The sequence below is a fragment of the Microtus oregoni genome, unplaced genomic scaffold (genome assembly GCF_018167655.1).
Source record: "Microtus oregoni isolate MIOR12 unplaced genomic scaffold, Mior012 000003F_ref0000135, whole genome shotgun sequence".
NCBI lineage: Eukaryota > Metazoa > Chordata > Mammalia > Rodentia > Cricetidae > Microtus > Microtus oregoni.
This window is the reverse complement of record NW_024543062.1, coordinates 36,243,731-36,264,266: the sequence shown is the minus strand read 5'-3', so window position 1 is coordinate 36,264,266 and position 20,536 is coordinate 36,243,731. Positions and strand designations below refer to the sequence as shown.

General features: G+C 34.6%; 1 protein-coding gene across 3 annotated transcripts in view; it reads left to right on the top strand.

Moving 5' to 3' along the window:
• The window catches only part of Dsel (dermatan sulfate epimerase like), a 28,501-nt gene extending 8,563 nt beyond the window's left edge, over nucleotides 1-19,938 (top strand). The window contains exons 3-4 of one of the 3 annotated variants that reach the window (XM_041648278.1): nucleotides 5,711-5,805; nucleotides 19,533-19,938. In XM_041648278.1, the coding sequence (XP_041504212.1) occupies nucleotides 5,711-5,805; nucleotides 19,533-19,574 (137 nt within the window). In that variant the 3' untranslated portion in view covers nucleotides 19,575-19,938. Of the gene's footprint in view, nucleotides 1-5,710; nucleotides 5,806-15,999; nucleotides 17,125-19,532 lie in introns of those variants that run through there. The other 2 variants (XM_041648279.1, XM_041648277.1) reach the window with 2 other exon arrangements.
• Nucleotides 19,939-20,536: the final 598 nt, after the last annotated feature.

Genomic DNA, 20,536 nt, shown 5'->3' with positions numbered 1-20,536 from the left:
ATCCAGCTTCCCTATGCAACTGTCTTCAAAGAACCATTTTTGTTTCTTTCACATATTAGCACGTGTTAAATAGTCCACATAATGTCATGTTATAATCTCATTGACTGAACTTTTAATTGATATCATTGATCAGAAAAGTTGTGTATTATGATGTATGTACATTCCTGATGTATGGTGCCTATCTATTTTGAGTAATACACTGCAGTTTTTACATACAGTCTTTGATTATAACTGGGAAAGCTTTTAATGATGAAGAAAAATATAGAAGAAAATAGCAATGAGATATAAGTATACTTAATATTCTCAAATATGCCAGGATATTGAGTATTGAACCATTTCTTGTTTATTTATTTTAAATAAATTATCTAATGTTTCTATTTATTTTACATTATTTTAGCAGGAAAAAATCCAAACAATTAGGAAGATCTAAATGACTTTAATTTTGATGACAGGCAATTTTGTAGATGTATTTTGCAAATACATCCTTAGCCTTGGTATTTGCACTATACAATTATTTGGATTTATGTAGTATTTAACATAAGCAATGTGTTTAGTTCATTCAATTTTCAAAGTGGATTCAGTGATGTCTATAGACATAGGAATTTTAGGTTTTTTATTTTTTTTTTTTTTTTGGTGTTTCATACATTTTTCCAGTCACGCAGGTAAGAAAACAGAGTAAGATCATAAGTAAGACTCCCCAATGATATAAAAATGAAGTGCTAAAGGCAATTTGGCTATGATTGAAATAATTTTGTCATGCAACTCTTTATGTCTTTGGGTCCATGACATTTTTTGTGACACTAAATGAATAGAAGTTGGAGAATGCAGGCATGTTTGATGTTAAGGCCCATGTCTGCAAATTCACCTAATAGACTTGGAAATCCCTCACTTAAGTGATGGCCAACCTTCCTTCTGCTCTACTAACATTATTCTAAGCTCTATAACCTTAAATAATAAGAATCTGTCTATGATGCTCATGTGCACTTTACACCCATCCCCTGGTTCCTGGTAGGTTTACATTCAGGAATAATAACTAAAAATATTTCCATATGTAACATATATACAACCCTTAAGATTCTTTGTGGTATTTATATATAAAAAAATTGAAATTCAAGTCAAATGATTTTCTCAAATTAAAACTGATGAGTGTTTTATTGAAATACTGACAGAGGAAGTTTTTCCGGTGCTAGAATTTATATTTGATTCACTTGAATAAAAATATTGGTAGTTATTTAACACTCCTACCCAACTAATTTAACATGTGATTATGGATCAAACATTTATTATCAAAGGATTCTTGGTAAAGAAAATTGCTGAGAGGATGGGGTTGAGGGGAGGATGAACTTTCTAGTAATAGCAGTATAAAGTATGTCTTAATTCATTTTTTTCTTTTCTTAATACCCTCACAACCACAAGTGCCTCCAAATAGCCATAATACCCAGCATTAAATTTCTGTCCACGGGATGTATTATGAAAACTGTACTATAGACGACAAGGGAGGAACCATCTAATCAGAATTTTCAAATATCTTCCTTTACAATAGCCTATACTAATTTGAAGTCTATGATATGTGACTAACAGTTAACCCTATATGTAAAAATTATTTTTTAATATATAAAATGTTTTACTTTTTTATTCTTTGTTTTGTGCACAATGCTAGAAGGGAAAAGAGAAAAAATGAGAAAGCGGAGGGGGGAGGAATTTATGGAGTGAGAGAGAAAGAAGAAGGCAGGAAACAATTATTTAGCATTTATTCTTATCATGCTCACATTATAATTTAAACTATTTTAAAAGATCTTGAAATATTAGAGTAGATGAAACTCATAAAAAGCTATAATCTAAGCACTTTTTCCATTGCAGTTGCTTTCTTATTTAATGCTTTTTCAACTAGTTCTGTATCTCTCTGCCTCTTTTGTTGTGACTGTCTTAATTCAAGTGTGTTAATCCTAATTTTAGATTTCAAATATTTCAGGATTTCTGATTATCCAGATGTGTCATATTCTCCCACATTTTTCTATTCCTTCCTTCTTAAAATGCTGGACTTTATACTTTATTCTTTATTGTTTAAGGAGAAAGAAAAAACCTCATGCACACTAGGCAGCCTTGATGTCTTTCCATTTTAAAGCGCCAATTCAGCTCACAATACTGACTTTCCACACTGTCAAAGGAACCACATAAGGCAAATTATCTGAATTACAGTCTCTAACACATACATAAACAATACTTCACCAAGGCGTGGTATGGTAGAGATTATACTTTAATCCTTATTTTACTATATTGAAAGATTACCATCATATTTTACTGATACTTGGTTTTTAATATATGATCATTTATTACTGCATTTTAATTGAGGAGATAGATTTTATTGTAAAACTGCTCAAGTGTGGAACTTTACAGCATTGCTGTTCTTAGCTTAATTGAACTATTTTGATTTGGTACCTTGATATTCTATATCACAAAACTTTCAGGAAAGTTTCATTTGTTTTAAAGAAAAAATACAACCAAATTATGAAATCACTAACAATTTCCATTAAATATATCAAATGTATAGTCAATAACATTCCATATAAGTATGATAGTTTTGCTGTTAATTTTCAATTACTAATTATCTTGAGAATTCTCCCTAATTTATTGGTATGTAGAATGCAATAGAATTGCACTTGGTTTAAGTGCACAAATCTCTATAATGGCCAAAACAAACTGAAATGTTCACACACTTAGTTATTTCTCTTTCCTTTTTCTTTCTTTCTTCCTTCCTCCCTCCCTCCCTCCCTCCCTGCCTCCCTTCCTCCTTTCCTTCCTTAGTAGCAGGAAATTAAGTGATTTCTCTTTTAAAACAGCTATAAAACTATCTACAATATCTCATTATTGGACACAATAAATACACATTACAAAACTCAGAAAGCTCCATTAACTTGGAGTTGCAAGGCTTTTTTTGTGTGTGTGACTGGCAGAGTAAATTTTCACAAGTTTTGCTTCAATGTTTTCTTTATCCTCTTTTAATTGAAGAGGGAAACTTCTATAAACATTATTCATATAATTTATTGAGTGATGTTCTCTGTCAAAGTTTTCTAGCTCTGAGTTCCTTGGAGTCAATAAGAATATATTTCAAAGTGTGAAAATTAATAGAAAAATATGTTCTCAGTAATCACCTACAGTTCTCTAAGAGAAAGAAAGGGCTATGCTCAAAAAGAAGGCAAACTCATGTGTGATATAAATTTCACAATAATAAAATACTCAAATATTTCCAGAACATATAGAACTAAAATATGTAGATCAAGGACAATACATTTTTATAATTTAATATATACTGAGCAGCACAAGGAAGCAAAATCACACTTTCTGGTTAATATGTTTATTTTTGAAGTATTGCTTTCTGTGTATTCAAACTTCAAAAGACAGTTTGTTTAGTTTCCCTTCAGTATCTGTCACTTGACTTTTATGACTTTTCCATGACATTTTGTATTTATTTTTGTAATATATTAAGTATAGAACTTTCTAAATTCAAGTACAATGGGTACAGTATCTTACATTTATTCTATGTCAAAAGTGTAAGCTGTATAATTTCAGCATTAAATTCATGTTCATGCTTTTATTTTGAAATATATTATTGCAGTTGTCTACATTTAAAACTATTTTAGACAGTTTAAAATAGTGTGAATATTATATGTTTGTATGACTATATACATATTCATGTACACAACTATTGCATATATACAAATTACTAAACTTTTCTTGGTTAATGTGATATGTACATCATCATTGGATTAGGCCATTGATGATACCACACTGTATTAATTACTATTCGTATTGGTATGGTTGAAATCTGACAACTTAGAATATTTATTTTCTTTCTCATTGTATTGCTTCATTTTAAGCACTTATTTGACATTCACTTTAGCATTAAGTTTGCAAAGTTCCATTAACAATGTAAAAATAATGCATCTTACTAATAAGTTCATTACATTACTTTTGGTAGTATGGAAATATATAGTAAATTAGTTCCAATTTGTATATATGACATGTCTTTCCTTTTACTATTTGTCAGTCTTTTGATAGAATTTATATGGTTGCATCCAGGATACTATTATTATAGTAGATGATATTTATTTTTAATTGTATACTTTTAACTTTGCTAGAATATAAAACTTTCAATTGATTTTTTTGTTTATTTTCTATTAGGAATATTATGAAATATTCTTACTACTTTTGTAATCCTAAATTCCTTTAAAACATATATGGATTGCCATGTATGTTTATTGATAATAACATTTTCTTCTTTTGAGTTTTAAAGCATTTAATATGCTTTATTTTTATGGCTTCTTGTAAGATTCTAAGTAGATTTTGTGACAGTAGATGCTTATGGAAGGCTTCTTATATTTCACAATTGATTATAGTCCATTCTCTGCACATGTTACAGGTGTTCCTTATTAAGATGTAGTGTTGCTTTATATACCTATTCTGAGATTTACCATGAGTGCAAGATAAAGTTGATTGAATATTTTTGCCTTTCCCTGACTATCTAGTCATAATTTTTGCTGTTTATCTGTTAATTTATTGTAACGAATGAAAATACTTTTTTTAAAGATTCGATCTAACTTAATCTTTATGAAAAACAGTCTGGGAATTATTTATTGTATTTATTGCTGTATTGTAATGGTTAGTTAAGATATTTGCATAAATATTAATTGACCTGTATACTGTTCAAATCAACAATATACTCATCACATAAAGTAAATTGGGATGGTCTACATTTATGTTTTTTAGAAGACTGTAAATTGAAATACTCTAATATTCACATATCAGCTTAGACTCATTTATAAAACCATGTGGACATTTTACTTTATATATGGAAATATAATACCATATAAATATTACTTGTACTTCTGGACTTATTTTATTTACTCCTGCATTTCTGGTTAACTATCTTTAGATAATTATATTTTGAAGAATCTATTCTCTTAATTTTTCAAATTTACTTGACTGAATTTGTCAAAGTCTTTTGTTGTCTTTTCTTATTCACCTCAAAAACTTTGTTTTAAAAACTTTAATATAGAGTATATAGACCATACTTCTTAATTAAAATTTGTGTGTTATATGTCTACCCAATAGTTAACTTGTCTCCTATTTTATTTATTTGATAATGCATTAGGTTTAGATTTTACATATTCTTACAATTAAGTCTCTGTTGGTGTCGACGAAGGCCACTTGTTTGTTTCCTGGCAGCCCAGATTTGCAAAATAATCACACAGAAGCTATACTATTTACACCACTTCATGGCCAATCACTTAAGCATATTGCTAGCTAGCACTTATATCTTTGGTTAATCCATTTATATTTTATGATATTTTACCACAAGTCTTATTGCCTAACTGCAAAGTTCTAGTTGATGGCTTGTGTGTTTTCCATCTGGTGGATACTCCACTTCTTTCCTCAAGCATTCAGTTTACTTTCCCCCACCTACCTCTATTCTGCCCTGTGCAGGCCCAAGAGAGCTTCTTTATTAACCAATGTTATTCACAGCATATGGAAGGGAATCCCACATCATCTCCATTTTTCTGTCTAAAAAGGAATGTTTTAACTTAACATAACAAAATTACATACAACAAAACAGGTATCAAGCAAGAATTACAGTATATCTAATTTGTCTTTTATCATAACTAAGGAAAACTATTAACTATCTATTCTTTAACTCCATCAAAAACTCCAGACGGATACAATTTTACCGAAGTTAACAGGAAGTCTTTGTCAGCAACCTCCAAAACTCTTGAATTGACAGAGACATCTCATGGCATGGACTGTCAGGTAAAGTTCTTCTGTAACATTGTGGGTACCCATCTTCAGCTTACAGGTCCATAGTATTCAGCAGACTTTTCTATGAAGCAAGAAATTTCAAAGAAAGATTCACTTATATTGTCAGTTTGTCAATGTCCTTTGTCTGCAGAATGTCTGGCCGACTCTTTCATGAAGCAGGAACCCCAAAGGATCATCTCACCTTTAGGCAGTTTTACCAGTCATCTCTCTGTGGTTCCTGCATGTCTAGTTTATACAGCATAACATCAAGCAGTCCAGGCAAGAGCAGTTTCTTGCCCAAATGGCTGACAAACTCCACGAGGAGCCTTTTCGATATTTATCATCCTCTTGAAGTAGTGTCACACTATCATGAAAAGTTCAAAGTTCTTAAAACATTTTAAATGCCATATTCTGTGATTTTTGAAATATTTGAAGAATATCTAACTGAAATACATCTCTATATATCTAGAAAACCTAACATGATTACAAACTTGACTATTAGAAATGACTATTAACCCATATTTCTTAACTATACATAAATGTTTAAATGAACTGCACAAACACAATACCTTAATCAAGAACAGAAATATACTTAAAACAGAACTGACCTTAAATTCGTATCAATAAACTAAGATCCATACCAAAGCAAAGTATTCATATCTATAGCATATCCTCTCATAAATGTAAGCAAAAATTTATAAAAAAAAATATTTGGGAATTTGGGCATAGTTCTTTTCAAACTGCTTCCTACTTTTTGTTGGGCAAAGTAATTGGGGGCTGTTCACAGTGACCTTTCTTGGGGTCTTGGTCCATCATACCATATTATTCTGGAAGGATTCCACCCGTTGTCATCCTCATGAGGCTCTTGGCCTACCAACAAGGTTCCAGCTGGCAGCTTGTGTCTTTCCTCTCTGGCGGCTACATGGTGTCTCCTCAACTCCACCTTCTTCCAGCATTCAGTTTTGTTTCCCCTGCCTACCTCTATTCTGCCCTGTGCAGGTCCAAGGTAGTTTCTTTATTAATCAATGGTATTCACAACATATGGAGGGGAATCCTACATCATGTTGGATTGTGTTTTGTACTTTTCATAATTACATGTATGGCTCAACGTTTTTGTCAATGTGCTTCATCAGAAAAATATAGGTATCCATTCCTTTTGCAGTGCTAGGGATTCAGAAGGTATGATTTCTCTCAAAATTAATTCTGTCAGGAAGTAGGGCTAATAAGATAGTTTGGTATCTGAATACTTATTTAGAAGGAGGTAAATATAGATACTGAATTTATCATTGTTATAGAAGTAGCAATGACTAATATCAGCACTCAGGTTGCAGAGCAAGTAGATCTCTGTGATCATCCTGGCCTGCAGATTAAATTACAGACTACTCAGGGCTATATAATAAGATCTGGTTTAAAAATAAAATAAAAAGCAAGGTGGTAGCTCATACCTTTAATCCTAACAATGGGGAGGCAGAGGCAGGCAGATTTCTGGGAGTTCACGAGTCAGACTAGTCTACAAAGCAAGGTCTAGTAGAGCCAGGACTGTTTCACAGAGAAATCCTGTCTTGAAAAATATAATAATTAATAAAAATAATAATAAACAGTTACTATAAAAATAAATTAGACCTCTTAGACTTGGTGATCACTGAACCCCTTAAAAACATATCTTAAACACTAAGATATTTCTCCTTACAGTACTTTCTCACTTTGGAATCAGTGGGGAAAACTCAAAACAGTTTGACTTAATCAAAAGCTATCAGCTTTCTGAACTACATCCAAATGTAAGATGAAGAGCCATAACCCTTCATAGCCAGAATTTTGATGGCTCTCTCTGCTACCAAATGTTACCAACCCTAGTTTTGTACTACAAAACTAGATAAGTGTTACTTTTTTAAAAAAACAAAAAAGTAGGCTCATCATCACACATACTATTTCTAAGTAGGTTATACTGCAGGGCCATACATAAAAGACACGTTCATTAAAATTGTTAGCATAGTTTTTCTTTGCTTCTACAGAAGCAGAACCCATTGCACCACTGATACTTAGTCTGTGATGTGCATCTACAGGGGTTACATGTTGTTTGGGAATCAATTCTTTTCTCCTCAGAAAAATATTATGTACTTCTATAGAACCTGAATTAGCAGCCCAAACTCCCCTCTCAAGGTGATTTTATTTGAGGGCTTTACTTCTCTGTTTTGTACAAATAATTGTTTTGAGCTGATATAGAATCAACTTTTAAGGTCTCTTTATTGTCACATTGTATGTGGACAAGAATGTGGGAATAAGTTGGTTGCTGGGAATTCTGCTTTGAAAGATAATATGAAGAGATCAGTTGTCACCACAGTAGTGGATTTGGTTTCTAATTCCAAACCAAATACCAGAGACCAATTTTTCCAAACCCACAAGTTTCCTTTCCAAAATCTCAACTTTTTTTTTCTTTTTTTTTTTTTGTTTTTTTTAAATTTATTTATTTATTAAGGATTTCTGCCTCGTCCCCACAACCGCTTCCCATTTCCCTCCCCCTCCCCCGATCAAGTCCCCCTCCCTCATCTGCTCGAAGAGCAATCAGGGTTCCCTGACCTGTGGGAAGCCCAAGGACTGCCCACCTCTATCCAGGTCTCGTAAGGTGAGCATCCAAACTGCCTAGGCTCCCACAAAGCCAGTACGTGCAGTAGGATCAAAAACCCACTGCAATTGTTCTTGAATTCTCAGTATTCCTCATTGTCCGCTATGTTCAGCTAGTCCGGATTTATCCCATGCTTTTTCAGACCTAGGCCAGCTGGCCTTGGTGAGATCCCAATAGATCATCCCCATTGTCTTAGTGTGTGGGTGCACCCCTCTTGGTCCTGAGTTCCTTGCTCGTGCTCCGTCTCCTTCTGCTCCTGATTTGGACCTTGAGATTTCTGTCCGGTGCTCCCATGTGGGTCTCTGTCTCTGTCTCCTTTCATCACCTGATGAAGGTTAATATTCATGAGGATGCCTATGTGTTTGTCTTTGGATTCACCATCTTATTTAGCTTCTCTAGGAACATGAATTATAAGCTCAATGTCCTTTATTTATGGCTAGAAACCAAATATGAGTGAGTACATCCCATGTTCCTCTTTTTGGGTCTGGCTTACCTCACTCAGGATAGTGTTTTCTATTTCCATCCATTTGTATGCAAAATTCAAGAAGTCCTTGTTTTTTACTGCTGAGTAATACTCTAATATGTATATATTCCATCCTTTCTTCATCCATTCTTCCGTTGAAGGGCATCTAGGTTGTTTCCAGGTTCTGGCTATTACAAACAATGCTGCCATGAACATAGTTGAGCATATTCTTTTGTTGTATGATAGGGCCTCTCTTGGGTATATTCCCAAGAGTGGTATTGCTGGATCCAGGGGTAGGTTGATCCCGAATTTCCTGAGAAACCGAAACACTGCTTTCCAGAGTGGTTGCACAAGTTTGCATTCCCACCAGCAATGGGTGAGTGTACCCCTTTCTCCACAACCTCTCCAGCAAAGGCTATCATTAGTGTTTTTTATTTTAGCCATTCTGACAGGTGTAAGGTGGTATCTTAAAGTTGTCTTGATTTGCATTTCCCTGATCGCTAAGGAAGTTGAGCATGACCTTAAGTGTCTTTTGGCCATTTGAAGTTCTTCTGTTGAGAATTCTCTGTTCAGATCAGTGCCCCATTTTATAATTGGGTTGATTAGCCTTTTGCGGTCTAGTTTCTTGAGTTCTTTATATATTTTGGAGATCAAACCTTTGTCAGTTGCAGGGTTGGTGAAGATCTTCTCCCAGTCAGTGGGTTGCCTTTTTGTCTTAGTGACAGTGTCCTTTGCTTTACAGAAGCTTCTCAGCCTCAGGAAGTCCCATTTATTCAATGATGCCCTTAGTGTCTGTGCTGCTGGGGTTATACGTAGGAAGTGGTCTCCTGTGCCCATGTGCTGTAGAGTACTTCCCACTTTCTCTTCTATCAGGTTCAGTGTGTTCGGACTGATATTGAGGTCTTTAATCCATTTGGACTTGAGTTTTGTGCATGGTGATAGATATGGATCTATTTTCATTCTTCTACAGATTGGCATCCAGTTTTGCCAGCACAATTTGTTGAAGATGCTCTCTTTTTTCCATTGTATACTTTTAGCTCCTTTATCGAAAATCAGGTGTTCATAGGTTTGTGGGTTAATGTCAGGGTCTTCTATTCGATTCCATTGGTCGACTTCTCTGTTTTTATGCCAATACCAAGCTGTTTTCAATACTGTAGCTCTGTAATAGAGTTTGAAGTCAGGGATGGTAATGCCTCCAGACAATCCTTTATTGTATAAGATTGTTTTGGCTATCCTGGGTTTTTTGTTTTTCCATATAAAGTTGATTATTGTCTTCTCCAGATCTGTGAAGAATTTTGATGGGATTTTGAATCTATAGATTGCTTTTGGTAGAATTGCCATTTTTACTATGTTGATCCTCCCAATCCAAGAGCAAGGGAGATCTTTCCATTTTCTGGTATCTTCTTCAATTTCTTTCTTCAAAGACTTATAGTTCTTGTCAAGTAGATCTTTCACTTCTTTAGTCAGGGTTACCCCAAGATATTTTATGCTATTTGTGGCTATCGTGAAAGGTGATGCTTCTCTGATTTCCCTCTCTGCTTCCTTATCCTTAGTGTATAGGAAGGCAACTGATTTTTTGGAGTTGATCTTGTATCCTGCCACATTACTAAAGGTGTTTATCAGCTGTAGGAGTTCTTTGGTAGAATTTTTGGGGTCGCTTATGTACACTATCATATCATCTGCAAATAACGAAAGCTTAACTTCTTCCTTTCCAATACGAATCCCCTTGATCTCCTTATGTTGTCTTATTGCTATTGCTAGAATTTCAAGCACTATATTGAAGAGGTATGGAGAGAGTGGACATCCTTGTCGTGTTCCTGATTTTAGTGGGATGGCTTTGAGTTTTTCTCCGTTTAATGTTAGCTGTTGGCTTGCTGTAAATAGCTTTTATTATATTTAGGTATGACCCTTGTATCCCTATTCTCTCCAAGACCTTTATCATAAAGAGGTGTTGAATTTTGTCGAATGCTTTTTCAGCATCTAATGAAATGATCATATGGTTTTTTTCTTTCAGTTTATTTATATGGTGGATTACATTGATAGATTTGCGTATGTTGAACCAGCCCTGCATCTCTGGGATGAAGCCTACTTGATCATAATGGATAATTTTTCTTATGTGTTCTTGGATTCGGTTTGCCAGTATTTTATTGAGAATTTTTGCGTCGATGTTCATGAGTGAGATCGGTCTGTAATTCTCTTTCTTGATTGGGTCTTTTTGTGGTTTTGGTATCAGGGTAACTGTAGCCTCATGAAAGGAATTTGGCAATGACTCTTCTGTTTCTATATTGTGAAATACATTAAGGAGTATAGGTATTAGTTCTTCTTGGAAGTTCTGGTAGAATTCTGCATTGAAACCATCTGGTCCTGGGCTTTTTTTCGAAGGGAGATTTTTGATAACCATTTCTAATTCTTCACGAGTAACCGGTCTATTTAGATCATTCACCTGGTCTTGGTTTAGCTTTGGTATATGGTACTTATTTAAAAAAATGTCCATTTCTTTTGTATTTTCCAGTTTTGTGGCATAAAGGCTTTTGTAGTAAGATCTAATGATTCTCTGAATTTCCTCTGTGTCTGTGGTTATGTCCCCCTTTTCATTTCTGATCTTATTTATTTGCGTGTTCTCTCTCTGTCGTTTAATTAGTTTGGATAGGGGTTTGTCGATCTTGTTGATTTTCTCCAAGAACCAGCTTTTTGTTTCATTGATTCTTTGGACTGTTTTCTGTGTTTCTGTTTTGTTGATTTCAGCCCTCAGTTTTATTATTTCCAGTCTTCTACTTCTCCTGGGCGCGTCTGCTTCTTTTTTTTCTAGAGCTTTCAGGTGTGTTGTTAAGTCCCCAATGTATGCATTCTCCGTTTTCTTTAAGTGGGCACTTAGTGCTATGAACTTTCCTCTTAGGACTGCTTTCATTGTGTCCCATAGGTTTGAGTATGTTGTCCCTTTATTTTCATTAAATTCAAGGAAGACTTTAATTTCTTTCTTGATTTCTTCCTTGACCCAGGTGTGGTTCAGTAGTTGACTGTTCAGTTTCCATGAGTTTGTCGGTTTTTTGGGGGCAGCGTGGTTGTTGCCTTCTAACTTTAATCCGTGATGATCTGATAAGACACAGGTGGACACTGATTTTTTTTGTATCTGTGGAGGTTTCCTTTGTTTCCGAGTATGTGGTCAATTTTTTAGAAGGTTCCATGAGCTGCAGAGAAGAAGGTATATTCTTTCCTATTTGGGTGGAATGTTCTATAGATGTCTGTTAAGTCCATTTGCTTCATTACCTCCAATAATTTTCTTAATTCTCTATTAGGTTTCTGTCTGATGGACCTGTCCCTTGGAGAGAGAGGTGTGTTGAAGTCTCCTACTACTAGTGTGTGTGGTTTGATGTCTGCCTTGAGTTCTAGTAATATTTCTTTTACATAAGTAGGTGCTTTTATATTGGAGGCGTATATATTCAGGATTGAGACATCCTCCTGATGAATTGTTCCTGTTATGAGTATAAAGTGACCGTCTCGGTCTCTTCTGATTGATTTTAGTTTGAAGTCAGTTTTGTTAGAAATTAGTATGGCCACACCTGCTTTTTTCTTAGGACCATTTGCTTGATAAGCCTTTTCCCAACCCTTTACTCTGAGTAGGTACCTGTCTTTGTGGTTGAGATGTGTTTCTTGCAAACAGCAGAATGTTGGATCCTGTTTTCGCATCCAATCTTTTAGCCTGTGCCTTTTTATAGGTGAATTGAGCCCATTAATATTAAGTGATATTAATGACCAGAGGTTGTTTACTCTGGTTATTCTTTTTGCTTTTGTAGTAGAGATTGTGTGTCTCCCTTCTTTGAGATGTGCTCATGAAGGGTCATTAGATGCCTGGGTTATTGTAGGCATCTAATTGTTGGCAGTGTTGGATTCCTTCGGTTGCGATTTTCCTTCTATTACTTTCTGTAGGGCTGGATTTGTGGCTACGTATTGTTTAAATTTGTTCTTATCCTGGAATGTCTTGTTTTCTCCATTGATAATGAACGATAGCTTGGCTGGGTATAGTAGTTTGGGTTTGCATCCATGGTCTCTTAGCTTCTGCAGAACCTCTATCCAGGACCTTCTGGCTTTCATAGTTTCCATAGAGAAGTCAGGTGTAAGTCTGATCCGTTTACCTTTATAAGTTACTTGCGCTTTTTCTTTTGCAGCTCTTAATATTCTTTCTTTAACCTGTATATTTTGTGTTTTGATTATTATATGGCGAGGAGACGTTTTTCTTTGATCCAGTCTGTTTGGTGTTCTGTATGCTTCTTGAATATTTAAATGAATATCTTTCTTTAAGTTGGGAAAGTTTTCTTCCATAATTTTGTTGAAAATATTTTCTGGGCCTTTGAGCTGTGACTCTTCTCCTTCTTCTATTCCTATTATTCTTAGGTTTGGTTTTTTTTATTGTGTCCCATAGTTCCTGAATGTTTTGTGTTGAGAATTTGTTGGCTTTGCTGTTTTCTTTGATCTGTTCGTTTATTTTCTCTATGGTGTCCTCAGCATCTGAGATTCTTTCTTCTAGCTCTTGTATTCTATTGATTATGCTTGTTTCTGTAGACTCTGCTCGTTGGCCTAGATTTTCCATATCCAGTTGGTCCTCAGTTTGTATTTTCTTCTTTGCCTTCATCTCAGTTTTCAAATCTTGAACTGTTTCCATTACCTGTTTGATCATTTTTTCTTGGTTTCCCAGGGTATCATGTACGTATTTACTCATTTCTTCAAACTTTTTGTTATACTTCTCATCCATTTCTATAAGGGCATTTTTTACATGTTGTTTAAGGGACTCTATTGTCTTCATAAAGTCGATTTTTTCCACTTCTTCTGTGTTAGGTTGTTCAAATACTTCTGTTGTAAGATCATTGGGTTCTGGTGTTTTCATGTTGTTTTTCAGATTATTGGGTGAATTCTTGCTTTGGCGCCTGCCCATCTCCTCCTATTGATCCTATCCAATGGGTCCTTTAAAAACCGGATCAGGCTTCCCTGCTGGCCAAGGGCTCCGCTTACAAAATGCCCTCACTCTCTTTCATGGTTCCTGCTGCAGGCCAAGAACCCTCTCACCCCTCCAAAGGATCTTCAGGACAGGACCAGGCTCCCCTTGTGCCAGTGACCTGGCCAACCAAAGGCCTACCTCTTTGATTCAATTGTAGTAGGGCGATCTGCTCTCCTTATTGCACGCCTGTCCCCGCCGCTTGGGTCTGCCGCTGCACCGGTTCCCGAAAGCCTCTTCCTGTATGCGGTGTTGCTCCGCCGCGTCTGCCGCCGCTTCGCCGCGTCTGGCCGCTGCCGCTCTGCCGCGTCTCAAATCTCAACTTTTATACTAAAATAAAGGTTGGATTAAAGCTCTCTCCCTCTCTCTCTCTCTCTCTCTCTCTCTCTCTTTCTTTCTCTCTCCCTCTCTCTCTCTGTATGTGTGTGTATATATATGGGGTTTTAGAGTCAGTAAGGGAAAATAGAAAATAGCTCCTGTCTAGACCAGCAAGAGCAGCTAGGACTTTTAAAAAAGCACAGAGGCAGGGACATGGACATGAGGTACCACCTTTAGCTGAGGACCTGCTAGCTGTCCTCTTTAATAGTGTGAGACCTGCTTCATAGACTGCTCCAAGAGAAGTTGCATTCCCAGAAGTAGTAGCCCAAAACAAACTGCACCCATCGGAGAGAAGGAGATGGAGAGAGGGAAAGAGGGGAGAGATAGAGTAGAAAGAAGGAAAGAGAGAATGTGTGTAATAAAATTGCTTCTGTAGGTTGGTGGGGAAGGATTTGAGAGAAGAAGGGAGTTAAATATGATCAAAATGCATCATATAAAATTCTCAAAGAATTAAGGGCATTAATTTTTTAAAAGTATGCCATGGTACAATACATAAAAACACTATAAACCTACTATATAAAATTAAGTAGAAGTGGCCTCAGTATTGTGTCTTAGTGAATACAATAACAAAAAGTGAACACTTTTTGGAGGTATAACAAGAAGTAAACCATTGTCGATTTCTTTGGGAATGTAAGCAAGTATCTTTAATAAGAGCAAGATGACTCTGCTACTTTATTCCTCCTTAAACTACCATCAAAATTTGCTTTGGGCATGGCATTTACATTGAAAAATCTTATCCCATATAGAAAAACATTGAGCACATATAACAAGATACGTATTATAGCACCATTTATACATCAAATCTTGTAGAACATCTAGCATTTAAAAGGTTCTTAAAACAAATTTTATTAGTTAAATATAAAATATTTCTTTTTTATTTACAAAATGGGTATATAAGGGATATTCTGAACCATATAAAATAGATGTGATTATGCCAATGTGATTAGATGTTAGTAATTTGAAGATAGTCAACCTAATGATCAAATTCATATATACATGAATTATATTTTTCTAATATAACTTCAGACATTCATACATCTGAGACACAATGCAAATATCTACAGCAATTTTTTTATTAGAAAAACTGTCAATAAGAAATGTAGTAAAAGTTTGAAATTCAGTGCCTAGTTATGGTGCCTTCTGAGAAGATTAAATATAAAATTTAAAAACAGATTGACTACTAAGCAAGTAATCATTAAACTTAAAGTCTACTTTGGACATCTTGAAATGAGATCCTAAAGTAGAATTTTTTTAAAAAATGGTGCTTTAAAATATTACAGATTCATTTGTTACTAAAAGTTTCAAAAACTGGAAGTGCCTTTTACGCCTAGTAATTGAGATCCAAATAATCCAAGTGCATTTTTTATTTAATATATGTAATTTTGGGTGTAATGGAATAAAGCTTAAGTAGAGATAGTTTAAAATAGTTCTATAAGTTATGGAAATATAAAATTGTAATTTTATTTCATTTACAGAAAATTTTCAGTTCTACTTAATTCTAGAATTAGGCATTGTGTCTTTTTCTGCTTTCATTCCTTTTCTGCATTGTAAAATAAAATTTTTGATTAAATGAAATATTAGGCATTACCAAGGGATAGCACTTCACAGTCTTTTGCCAAACCAAAGGCTAAAATAAACAGCAGGAAAACATGGAGAAATGCTGACCTTTAGGGATTGTGCATGTAAAATGGTAATATAAGTATGTAATTGACCACCTTGATAGTCCCTAATTAATATTTTCTTCTTACCCAGGAGATGCTTGATACACAGTTCTTTGGCCACTGGAGTAGCTTACATGATGCCTGTTTAGCTAGAGAAATGCATGGAATCTGATCTTCAGATGGCATATATTTCCTATATTTTGATATATAAGATTTTCATTATTTTTATTATATTGTATGTTATGATTATTAGCTTTTTTAGTATAGCAGCCCTATTAATTATTTTTCTAGCTATTATTTTGATAAGCCTAGAATAAAGATAATTTCAGCACTTGGAATGTTTTTAGAATTCATCTTAATGGTTCTGTATATAGTCAGTGGTTAGGAAGTATCACTTATTCATGGCAAAACATATGTGTGGATGTAATGTGCTCTATGTATTTCTTAAGATAGGGTTCTTATAGACCAAGTCACTTTTAGTCCTGATTCCTAGGACAGTTTTTAAATTGTGTATATTATTATATGTCTGCCCACATATATTAGTTTTCTATTATGTTGTTAAAAATACTCAATGGACTTTGCCTGTGTTTCCTTGTATTTTCATTAGGTTTTGTTTCATATATTTGTATTTCTGTTAATTTACTTTTCTTTTTATTTCTATTAGTTAAAAACAGGGATGAAATGGCAGGATTGAACGTTTATATGAGCACTGTGTTTTTAACATCCAGTTTAATTAGTTTTGACCTATGGCACACATTCTCAAAGACAATTCCTATTAAACAGATCACAGTAATTTAAGTGGCCACTCTTTTTGCTTTAGACTTAGGACAGTGATGAAAGCCAATCTCTTTTCCTGTGGAAGAATCCTGACAGCTCAGAGACAATAAATAATTTTATTTTATCTGCTTAAAAAATGGCAGGCATGGGAGGAGGGGAGAAGGTGGAAATTTTTAATTAAATAAAAAAAAAGGCAGGCAGCAGCTTTATCAATCCCTCTTACTCAGTCCCTTCAGCTAGTTATGGAACACAGGATGCCAGGGAAGTCATCAGATTCACATGACTATTCTTTGCACACAAAGGCTCTTTTTCTCTCTAAGAATATTTTTCTTTAAAGTGAGTGAGTACATATGATGTTTGTCCTGAGTATGGGTTACCTCACTCAAAGTGGTGTTTTCTAGATTCATCTATTTGCCTGCAAATTTCAAGATGTCATTATTTTTCCTGCTGAGTAATACTCCATTGTATAAAGGTGTCATGTTTTTCTCATCCATTCTTTGGTTGAGGGGCATTTAGATTGTTTCCAGGTTCTGGCTATGACAAACAATGCTACTATGAACATAGTTAAATGTATGTCCTTGTGGTATGATTGAGCATCCTTTGGGTATATACCCCAAAATTGTGTATTGCTGGGTCTTCTGGAATTCCTATTTTTTCTGAGAAATCACCAGACTGATATCCAAAGTGGCTATACCAGCTTACATTCCCACCAGCAATGCATAAGTGTTCCCTTTAGCCCACAACCTGTCCAGCATAAGTTGTCATCGGTGTTTTTGATCTTGGCCTTTCTTACAGGTATAAGATGGAACCTCAGAGTTGTTTTGATTTGATTTCTCTAACGACTGAGGATGTTGAGCATTTCTTTAAGTCACAATCCCAGAGAACCTAGAGAACAATGAAGACCCAAGAGAAATATATGTAGATCTAATCTACATGGGAAGTAGGAAAAGGCAGGATGTCCTGAATAAATTGGGAGCATGGGGACCATGGGAGAGGGTATAAGGGAAGTGAAGAAGGGAGGCAAGCAGAGAAAAACGCATAGCTCAGTAAAATCAATATAAAAGAGTACCAATATTTAATGTATAGTTAATTTGAATATATGATAGGTAATGCTTGATCTGTCACAATAAAAATTAACATTAAAAGGACTTTAATGAATAATTGAAATTTAATTTTTAAATAAAAAAGCATAAAAATTTTATTTCAACAAAATTATATATAGATGTGAGTTTTGTAGTGAAGGTCCATACTTATTAGTAGGATTGTAAATCAGTACATATTGTGAAGAACCTGTCTGCATCCAACTTAGAGTTAAAAGCTATCTTATAGTAAAGGCAAATTAGGTTCATTCCTTTTTTGATTAAACCTGTTTCATCATGGTTAGGCTATGTCATATTTGTAACCTTAACTACAAATGATTCTCTCTTTCATTATTTGTAAACAATATTCATGACTTTATTTCTTTCAACCTGACTTTTGTTTCAAAAAGTTTTATGACCACCTTGTTTTGCTCAGGTTGCAACCTGTTTCAGAAGGGACTAAATTGTTATGCTTATGTTACGATGCTGTAATCCTGCCTGTTTTGCCAGCCAAATCCCCTGTTTGGAAACACTTTACACCTGAGCTATAAAAACCTTGTTTTCATCACACCTAATGCTGACCTCTTGAACCCCATCTTAAGCAGGAGAGTTGTAGCCCATGTACATGAATATAAAAGCTTGCTTTAATTAATTGTTTGCTTTGGCCATGATTCTTTGGGTCAGTGGTCTTTCTCTTCCCATCTTTTGGATTTGTAAAAAAGTCTAACAAATCTCAGATATGTGTTAATATTTAATCCACAATACAAATTTAAGGCATTTATTTGGAACAAACATGTATTTTAGTAGAAAACTACATATGTTAAAAGAAAAAACATTTTATTTTTTCTCAAATATTTAGTAGATACTTTAAGAATTTTGTTCTTTTTATAGTACAGAACATTGAACATGGGATCTTGTTCTTGATAAGCAAATACTCTGTCACTGAACTATGTCAACAGCCCTACATTATTTTATTTAGACATAAAAGCAAGCAAGTAAACCCTTACCCAGGAGTTTAAGTTTAGTCTTAAAAGGAAAAAAAATAGCTTACTTTTATTGGTTGATTTACTGAAGAGTTACTGAGGACAAAATAGGACTTTTTAAGCAAGTATTTTCCTACTAAGCTACAACTTTTGACTGAAGTTTTTGCACTCCAATAAACTTCTCTACCAATGCAATAATCCAAATCTGACCAAATCGAACCAAATTAGAAAAAGCCCAGGTTTAATGGATACCAACACTACTAGATGGCTTTCCAGTCCCCCAGAGAGGAGCCAGGAAGAAAGACCTGAAAACCATGTGTTTGTTCTCTAAGGTGCTGTTTAAATACCCTGTGGTCATGAGAATCTCTGGGGAGGGGTCATAGTTGGCAGGCTTTCTCAGAGTGGAGTCTAGACTGAAGCAACTCATAGAGGAGGGGGCTTGAGATGGAACTTATACACAAACACTGACCAGGAAAATACTTCTAAAAATTAACTTATAGATGTGATACTGTGTTTTTCTAATATGATGGGGGTTCTTATTTTTTAATTGTATGATAACCCAGTAATAAACCAGACATTTCATTTTTTTGTTTTGTGTTTTTATAAAACTTTAACATCTTTTTCATATATTTCTCCTGGTTTTCAACATATCATATGAATTTTGGTCTGTGAACAGCAACATTTTTCTGCATTTTAGTGACTTTCTTTGTGTTTATGTCTGTGTATGTGTGTATTAGGAGCATGCTGGTTCACTGCCTTACACACACAAACCTCTCATTCTACAGACAGTGGTGGGAGTATCTGCAATATATGAAGAACGAAACTAGAGGCCATCTTGCACTTGGTTGAAATCTTCCAGAGACTGACCTTGGGTTTACTTTTATTACACACTTAAAAACTGAACTTGTGGTCTGTGATCTTTACAGTAAGAATGAATTTTATTGACTGATAAAGAGAGCTAAGGCTAGGGCCTAGAGAAGCATCTGTATTATGGGTAGAGTACTGTTGGAGGATGTAAAGTACATGGACCTCTTTCAAAGGAATGTGTTCTATTCACCATATGGCTAAAAAATGCTCAGAATATTAAGGAAATTCAGGTGGAAGAAATAACAAGGTTGATCGATCACTTTTCACCCTCTCATTTCAGGTGACTAGACATCAATTAGTGAAGAAACTGTGCCCTTGTGATTGACAATCCTGGTTTCTCCAAAGCTTATTCCTCTTTGATTCCTACTAGGGGTAGGGGCACAAGTACGTTCTTTATGCATCTAGAGGTCAGAGGTTGATATCAGGCATCTCTTCATTTAGTTTGTTTTTTAAAGTGTCCCTTTCTGATGTAGGAGCTACCAAATTTTCCAGCCCCTGTTTTTCTTTAACAAAAAAAGAAAAGCATTATTTATTTTTGGAAATTTTCACAATCAGTTATATAGATATAATAAAGGCCTTCCAAAATTGTTAGTTGACAAAAAGTGAATGAGTGATAATTGCAAAAATATAGCATATACAAATTAGAATCTATTGACAATATTTATTAATTTTTTTACATTAGTATGGTATCATTACATCTTTTCCCAATTTCCTTTCCTCCCTGCAACCTGTCCCATATGCCTTCTTTCCTTCTCAAAGTATTGTTCATCCTTTTTTAAATTGTTATTTCACATAATCTCTTTATTTGTTTCATTTATTTGTTGTATTTACTGTTTTTTATTTTCCCATATTAAAAATATACATTTTCTCATTTTATATATCCATATTATGGTGCCTCCTTCCTCTTTTTCTCCCAGGTCTA